Source organism: Salmo trutta, chromosome 2 (assembly GCF_901001165.1).
Source record: "Salmo trutta chromosome 2, fSalTru1.1, whole genome shotgun sequence".
In the NCBI taxonomy this organism is placed as follows: domain Eukaryota; kingdom Metazoa; phylum Chordata; class Actinopteri; order Salmoniformes; family Salmonidae; genus Salmo; species Salmo trutta.
Window position 1 is genome coordinate 38,096,900 of NC_042958.1, and position 9,381 is coordinate 38,106,280.

The window sequence follows — 9,381 nt, forward strand, 5'->3', positions numbered from 1 at the left end:
TTACAGACAGAAATACACCTCAGTTTCATCAGCTGTCCAGGTGGCTGGTCTCAGATGATCCCGCAGGTGAAGAAGCCAGATGTAGAGGTCCTGGGCTGGCATGGTTACACGTGGTCTTCAGTTTGGACGTACTGCCAAATTCTCTAAAACGATGTTGGAGGAGTCTTATGGTAGAGAAATTAACATTCAATTCTCTGGCAACTGCTCTGGTGGACATTCCTGTAGTCATCATGCCAATTGCACGCTACCTCAAAACTTGAGACATCTGTGGCATTGTGTTGTGTGACAAAACTGCACATTTTAGTGGCCTTTATTGTCCACAGCACAAGGTGCACCTGTGTAATAATCACGCTGTTTAATCAGCTTCTTGATATGCCACATCTGTCAGGTGGATAGATTATCTTGGCAAAGGAGAAATGCGCACTAACAGGGATGTTAGCAAAATGTGCACAACATTTGAGAGAAATAAGCATTTTGTGCTTATGGAACATTTCTGGGATCTTTTATTTCAGCTCATGAAACATGGGACCAACACTTTATATGTTGCATTTATATTTTTGTTCAGTATACATGAAGATAAACATGTCACTTTAACATCTAATTAGGGTCCCCTGGGAAACACTGACCAACACTTTGTTTCCTACCCTGTCACAATAATCCCTCCCTGGCTTTTTCATTCGTTGTCATGTCAAACAAAAATGTATTTAAAGAAAGTGCTGCCCACTAGATTCCACTATAGAATTAGAATAATCCATGATTCCAACAGTTGGCCGATTAATTAGGCCTAGATTCTTTGCCCACACTGTGCAGACCTACACGGCAGTGTGAAAATTATAACAAATGAGTGCAGGAAATGCAGAAATTCACAAAAATGCTGCATTTTTTAAGGGGGTTAGATTGACTGTTTTATGCTGTTCAGAATGGAGAAAGCCCCATTGAAATCACATAATTAATTTGTTGCCACCCTAGGGTCATGCACTACTCAAAGCATATTTAGAACTTTTATTATTCAAAAACACAAAATATTGTTAAAAAAAATGTGGAAAATATTGTGATATGATATTTTGGTCATATCGTCCAGCCCTACTTAGAGTTAAAAATGTGATGTCATAGATGACGAGTAATCCGTCTAACCCGCACTATATAGGTATTGTGATTTCAGTGACATGTATCCGGATAGCAAGAATCTGACTGTAGTGATTTACTTACACCTTGTCCCCCCCATTGAAGATAAGGAAACGCAAACACAATGGAAGAACCGAGTCAGGGATTTCAGTGCTTTCCCTTTGCTCTGGTGTTGACATCAGTGTGTCTGTTCTGCTGTTGCCTGATAGCTAGGCCTACAACTAGGCTCAGTGTGGAATGGTGGAGTACCTGGCTTGACCTGAACATGTAGACCTAGGCTATCTTTCACAGCATGATAATGCCATTCACAGAGCAGATATGCATATATACTGAACAGAAATATAAACACAACATGTAAAGTGTTGGTCCCATGTTTCATGAGGTGAATTAAAAACATTTGAAATGTTTGTACCGGGCAGATGGCAGACAGCGTGTATGGCGCCGTGTGGGCGAGCGGTTTTCTGATGTCAACGTTGTGAACAGAATACCCCATGGTGGCGTTGGGGTTATGGTATAGGGAGGCATAAGCTATGGACAACGAACACGATTGCATTTTATCAATTTGAATGCAGAGATACCGTGATGAGATCCTGAGGCCCATTGTCGTGCCATTCATCCGCCGCCATCACATCATGTTTCAGCATGATAATACATGGCCCCATGTCACAAGGATCTGTACACAGTTCATGGAAGCTGAAAATGTCCATGGCCTGCATACTCACCAGACATGTCACCCATTGAGCATTTTTGGGATGCTGGATCGACAGCATGCTCCAGTTCCTACCAATATCCACCCACTTCGCACAGCCATTGAAGAGGAGTCGGACAACATTCCACAGGCCACAATCAACAGCCTGATCAAATCTATGTGAAAGAAATGAGGGAAATGGTGGTCACACCAGATACTGACTGGTTTTCTGATCCACGCCCATACATTTTTAAGGTATCTGTGACCAACATATCTGTATTCTCAGTCATGTGAAATCCATAGATTAGGGCCTAATGAATTTTTTGCAATTGAAAAATGTTTGAAATTGTTGCATGTTGCATTTATAGTTGTGGTGCTAGACTAGTGCAGTAGTAGTTACAGCACATGGAGTAAGTACCTAACTCAGCCTAGCAGACCAGCTCCAAGGACAGAGAAAACTGTCATTCAACCAATTAAATCCTATCATGGAAAGGAACGTTAGAATATGAGAAGCGCCTCTTACTTTCCCCTCCAGGAGTGTTTGGTGGTGTAGAAACAGGCCAAGTCTTTGTTGTCTTTGATGACATTCATCTTCTGGCAAGACCTGCAATAGAGGAGAACAAGGTCAAGGGAGACAGACACAAAGGGATGATGAAATAGGCTTTTTACAATCTTGCTTTAGTGTCACTTCAATGACTACATAGAGGTCAGAGCAGTGGCAATGGACGCCAGGCAACGTTAATTTAAGCAAATGGCAGAAAGCCTAGACTGGCCTACGGTCTGCAAATTCAATTACGCGTGAAGAGCACAGGTCAGTGGGAGGGAGGGATTCCCGTCCTATTGCTATCTAAAGTACTCATGCGAGTTGGGAGTGGAGAAGAGTACGCTGGATAACCAAAAGCTAGTTCCATTGAGAAGAAGTTACACAGGACCCACCCTGACCTTAAAGAAATGAATGCACATTATGTCACACACGGTCCAAAAATACTGCCCCACACAATTCACACTGTTGGATCATATTCTACACCTCACATCGAAATCCTTTTTGACACTCTCTGTGCTAGCTGGGAGAGTCCCGTGACCGTTGCGTCACAGCAACAAACAAAAAGCAGCCTTTGAGCCAATCAGATCAGCATACAAACAGAATGTGTTGGTCATCTTCACAAAAGAATGAAGCCTGACACCATGACCAGAATGGCCACGTTGCATGCACGAGCGTTGCAAAATAAATGTACACATGCATGTTATTCTATAATTTCATCCTAACTGCTCATGCACGTCAACGGACTTCTGCGTAGTCAGGCTCTAAAAAAATAACTTGGTTCTATTTAAGACGCTTGATGCGCTGAAAGTGCCACCTCTCCCATTTCCTAATTGGTTTTCTCAAGCATACTAACCCACGTGGGTGATTGAAAGATGAGCGAGGAGAGATTAATCAAAGAAAACTAACTAGGTTTCCCATGTTATCGGTGGATTAATTGTTGGAGTGGAGAACACACGATTTTGTATGACATTTTTACATTTTACATTTTAGTCATTTAGCAGACGCTCTTATCCAGAGCGACTTACAGTAGTGAATACATACATTTCATTCATTTCAATTTCATTTCATGCATTTTTTTTTTTGTACTGGCCCCCCGTGGGAATCGAACCCACAACCCTGGCGTTGCACACACCATGCTCTACCAACTGAGCCACAGGGAAGGCTATATGACTCAAAATGGGTGACAATTCTACAAAGATCCAGCTAAAAATATATACTTCAGTACATATTACGCCTTCCCTGTGGCTCAGTTGGTAGAGCATGGTGTTTGCAACGCCAGCATGGTGTGTGCAAAGCCAGGGTTGTGGGTTCGATTCCCACGGGGGGCCAGTACAAAAATAAAGAATGAAATGTATGTATTCACTACTGTAAGTCGCTCTGGATAAGAGCGTCTGCTAAATGACTAAAATGTCAAATGTACTTGTGTTGAGAATACTAGACCTATGTGGATTGTAACTAAACCATCACGCGCACACAACCGAAATCACAGAAGTTCACTACATAAAAACCAGCAACTCGTAGTAACTAGCAGACAGACAGAAACAAACAGTACAGTGAGACAGTAGCAGTAGACTAGTAGTAAATTGTGCCCAGAGAGCAGTAGTAACCTCTCTCTCTTTGCTGCTGCGCTGTCAGTGTTACAGCTAACCCACGTGGGTGATTGAATTCAGTGTTACATTTTAGTCATTTAGCAGACGCTCTTATCCAGAGCGACTTACAACCTGTGTCAGCCCTCTGCCCAGATCATCCTGGAAATAAATGACTGCTCTTTTCCTTCCTCTCCATGTCATCCTGCAGCAAGGAGCAGCGAAATAAGTCCAGTTTGACCCCAAGAGAAAAGTTGAACACTTCTTCAATGGTAATATTAAATCACAGAGAAGTGTATCATACAAAGTTCCAAGGCAACGTATATATATATATATATATATATATATATATATGATGGGTGCTCTTCACTCTGAATCACCACTAACACATACTGTAACAAATCAGACAGGAGCTAGCTGACTAATCCTGAAGTCAGTCATCAATCTTCCTCTGAAAGAGAACCAGAGTTAAAACCATCTAAGCTTATAGGAACATTTCTGAATCTGAGCACATCATTTTTTTATGCATCAAACCCTTCCCCCTAATGAATTTAATCAAGTGCACACAGGTGGAATTTAACAATAGGGACCGACGTTTGCAATGGGCTTTGAGGTTACCACATGCTCTGCACTCCTCTCAAAGGCCATGCAGTTTAATTCTGTAACCGTGATGAGGGGTATAAAAAGCCAGCCCAGATTCCTGGATGTGGTCATGTGATGGCCCTTCCCAGCTTTTCCTGTGGATTAAGCTTGGGCGATATACCATTTACACCATATACCCTCACGGGGGCTGCGGGCTACGCCACTGCTTAGAACTATAAGAAATCTAAGGTGTGTCAAATAAATGATACAGCTCAGGGCTCCGTCTATGAATTTGGTTTACTAACTTACTAGCTAAGTGGCTAGATGTCAAGATCAAGCTTCATGGTTACAGCAGACATTCAATCCCCTCCTAGAGAAAGAGCAACTATATGTCAAAACTATATGGACACCTGCTCATCGAACATCTCATTCCAAAATCATGGCCATTAATATGGAGTTGGTCCCCCATTTGCTGCAATAACAGCCTCCCCTCTTCTGAGAAGGCTTTCCACTAGATGTTGGAGCATTGCTGCGGGGACTTGCTTCCATTCGGCCAGAAGAGCAGTGGTGAAGTTAGGCACTGATGTTGGGCGATTAGGCCTGGCTCGTAGTCGGCGTTCCCATTCATCCCAAACCATTTCTGTATGGACCTCCCTTTGAGCACGGGAACATTGTCATGCTGAAACAGGATAGGTCCTTCCCCAAACTGTTGCCACAAAGTTGGAAGCACAGAATCGTCTAGAATGTCATTGTATCCTGTAGCGTTAAGATTTCCCTTCACTGGAACTAAGGGGCCTACCCCAAACCATGAAAAACAGCCCCAGACCATTATTCCTCCTGCACCAAACTTTACAGTTGGCACTATGCATTGGGGCAGGTAGCGTTCTACTGGAATCCACCAAACCCAGATTTGTCCGTCAGACTGCCAGATGGTGAAGCGTGATTCATCACTCCAGAGAACGCGTTTCCACTGATCCAGAGTCCAACGGCAGCGAGATTTACACCACTCAAGCCGACGCTTGGCATTGCACATGGTGATCTTAGGCTTGTGTGCGGCTGCTCTGCCACGGAAACCTATTTCATTAAGCTCCCGACAAACAGTTCTTATGCTGACGTTGCTTCCCGAGGGAGTTTGGAACTCGGTAGTAAGTGTTGCAACCAAGGACAGACAATTTTTTACACGCTACGCGCTTCAGCACTTGCCGGTCCCATTCTGTGAGTTTGTGTGGCCTACCACTTCGTGGATGAGCCATTGTTGCTCCTAGACATTAACACTTCAGAATAACAACACTTACAGTTGACCGAGGCAGCTCCAGCAGGGCAGAAATGTAATAAACGGACTTATTGGCAAGGTGGCATCCTATGACGGTGCCAGGTTGAAAGTACCAAGCTCTTCAGTAAGGCCATTCTACTGCCGATGTTTGTCTATGGAGATTGCATGGCTGTGTGCTCGATTTTATACACCTGTCAGCAACGGTGTGGCTGAAATAGCCAAATCCACTCATTTGAAGGGGTGTTCACATATTTGTGTGATAGATATAGCGCCCCTTGTGGGCACATTCGGTAATACCATATTTTTCTGGATCAAAAAGGGGCTTTGGTGGTGGGTGTCGCAATGAATATATTTTCTACATACTTTATATCTGATGAGTCGTTTATGTTTACACTGAAAGTATTGTTTTCCATCCCAAAAGAAAAATAGTACTTCAATTTGCCAAGGGAGGATACCAACAAAATCATCAAGGCAGAGCAGCAAATGGATCGTACGCTGCCTCATACGACCTGTGAGGCAGTGTATGGTTTTTCCAAGCAGTGAGTGCCCAGTGCTGACTCCGCAGAGCCTCTCTGAATGCTGGGTGACTGTTTAACCTGCCTTCATGTGACATTTGAATGTGCAATAACACAAAATTATTGGAGTTCTGCACATGATTGAATGATAAATGCAAATGCTGCAGATATAACAAATGATGTAACAGTTATGGGAATAAAGAGTCAAATCTTACAACTTTGAATTGTTTTTGTCTGAAAGGAACACAGTCAGCAAGCCAGGACCCTGGTGTAACAAACTTCTCCCAATGTATTGATCATCACTTGCTAGATTTGTCTTACAAACACAGCTTCCCTGGATGGCACATGAAACGGTTTGAAACAAAACTTGAACTTTGGGGAAATTCTCAGATAAGCCCATATCATCAAAGGGGAAAATACATGCATATAAATAACTGATGATAGCTAACATAACACTGTTACCGAGGAAGAAACGCCTGGCTTTACACACTTGAGGTTTGAGAACTATGTGCCTCAACATTTCCACTGGGGTTCTTTCAATATTATCATTTGGGAATGATGGTGCAACTGTTAACTTTAGGGAAAAAGGTATTGTGATCCTTGTTCACCACAGTTGCATAGCATCCATGCAATCAATGACAAGGCCTTAATGGATCTCAGCCTTTGTTGTGGATATAGGCTTGTGTGTCTGATTTACTGAAAATGGTCCTAGTGAGAATCAAGACACGGCTACCTTTAAAAGGTAACTTTAATCTTGGATAACGGGTGGATGTAGCTAACCTTCTTTTGGTCTACAACAAATTTGATATTGACAGATATTGTTCCCCACATTGATTGTTGCCACTAACTTACTAGGACACAAAATCACCTACACAACGTTACTGATAACGCAGTAGCAAAATAATGTAGTAGCTAGAAGTACAAAAAAACAATGCATGACAGCCACAACCAAGTGAGGTCAGCCTGAGAATGTAGATGCTGCTATCAAATTCAATGTTTGATTACTAAATATATTTCATAGTACATATCACACAGGTCATGACCAAAACAAGGCTCAACAAACACCTTGCTAGACGTAGCTGAGTTTCCTCAACTCTACGATATAACGTTACATCTCGATGGAAGATATCCAAATTACATGGATCCAAGTTAAACGAACGTAGAGCTATGCTAGACGTTGACATAACTAACTTCCGTTAGAAAAACTAGTTAGATGCTTTCGTAGACACAATGAAAGATAATGTATATATGGGTGTCTAATTTGAAAAATATCTGCAGACTCACTTTAACCACACCCCGTATGCCAGCCGCGGTGTATTTGTCTTTGGTAACGTTAGCAAGCTAAAGGCTAGTAGGGCCACATTCAAGTGTAGCTCGAGCTGACCAAGTTGGAAGGATACAGATAGAGACAAGACCGAGGAAAGACGGAAACCGAAATGGCCATTTCAGTGATGCACATTGTAAATATATCATGACAAGCGACGCCTACAACTGTCGCAGTGTTTGTATTTTATTTTTTATCACACACTTCAACTGGATGTGCTTTTCACCAGAGGGAAGCTAGCAAGCTGCATACAGTAGGTTAGCCATGCTAGCTAGCTTAGCAAGGGTACTGTGTAACTTACATGGAGGAAAAGAGAGGCGCAGATTAATTTACCTGTATGTATGACCAGATTTGATTATTTTCCCGAACCTCAACCCCCGACCCTCCAAGATGCGTGGCTGTTGTGTTTCTGCTTTGCCAATCCGATGATGTTGCTGTTAAATTTCGCTCTCAATGCTTAGGATGCTGCCATATTCCTGATAGGCGAAAGCGCACGCGCGAAACCTAGGTTTTGATTAATGTCAGAAGTGACTATTCGTAGCATGTTAGGAGGGCTTACTCAGCAATTAACGTAGCAGGTTAGGATAATTAGGTTAAGGCTTGGAAAATAGTTAGGGTTATATGCACATTTTGACGTCACTTTACATCCCCGGCATCCCTACCAGACATGACCCGAAACCTGTCTGTCATGAGTGTGTCAGCTGATTGGTTTGTCAGGAAGTAGCGCTTTCTAAGCGAAGTTGTCTATAATCCCAGATCAGCATCATACCCAAGAGTGTAATATCGCGTTCAAAACAATTGGGAACTCGGAAATCTCTGACTTCAGTGCGTTCAACGCCACTGGGAACTCGAAAAACGGTCGTCCAACTTGGAATTCCAAGTCTGAAACTCCGGCTTTCCAGTCTGAAGCTCACCAACGTCATGATTTGACGTCGTTTTTTTCCGAGTTCCCGTTTGTCTTGAAAGCACCATCTTTCTAGAGCTCCGACTTTCAGGCCTGAAGATCACTGACGTCATGATTTGACCTCATATTTTGGGGGAGTTCACAGTTGTCTTGAATGCACCATAAGCCTTGTGTTTTGAGAGCAATACATATACCGAACAAAAATATAAACGCAACATGCAACAATTTCAGAGAAATTAACATTAAATTAGAGAAATTAACATTAAATTCTCTGGCAACAGCTCTGGTGGACATCCCTGCAGTCAGTATGCCAATTGCACACTCCCTCAAAACTTGAGACATCTGTGGCAAAGTGTTGTGTGATAAAGCTGCATATTTTAGAGTGGCCTTTTATTTTTCCCAGCACAAGGTGCACCTGTGTAATGATCATGCTGTTTAATCAGCTTTTTGATATGCCACACCTGTCAGGTGGATGGGTTATCTTGGCAAAGGAGAAATGCTCACTAACAGGGATGTAAACAAATTTGTGCACAAAATTTGAGATAAATAATTTTTTTGTGCATATGGAACATTTCTGGATATTTTATTTCAGCTCATGAAACATGGGACCAACACTTTACATGTTGCATTTATATTTTTGTTTACTGTATAACTGACCTTAAATCCACAAATAAACAGTAAACCCAAAGAATTAGCAGAAGACGCCTTCCAAATTAAAAAGGTGCATCACTTTTCCTCTCTACCCGACCACCATATAATGTTATCTACAAATTACTTTTAATTAAATAATTTTAAACATACTCTACATTTTGGTACATTCACTCCCTGTCATGGTTTTCT

The 9,381-nt window shown here is 42.2% G+C and overlaps 1 protein-coding gene across 1 annotated transcript in view; it reads right to left on the reverse strand.

Moving 5' to 3' along the window:
* LOC115154951 (dnaJ homolog subfamily C member 13) overlaps positions 1 to 7,744 on the reverse strand; it is a 71,730-nt gene extending 63,986 nt beyond the window's left edge. The window contains exons 1-2 of the mRNA XM_029701689.1: positions 7,598 to 7,744; positions 2,337 to 2,417 (exon numbers count right to left, since the gene is read on the reverse strand). Of these exons, the coding sequence (XP_029557549.1) occupies positions 2,337 to 2,404 (68 nt within the window). The 5' untranslated portion in view covers positions 2,405 to 2,417; positions 7,598 to 7,744. The remainder of the gene's footprint in view (positions 1 to 2,336; positions 2,418 to 7,597) is intronic.
* Positions 7,745 to 9,381: the final 1,637 nt, after the last annotated feature.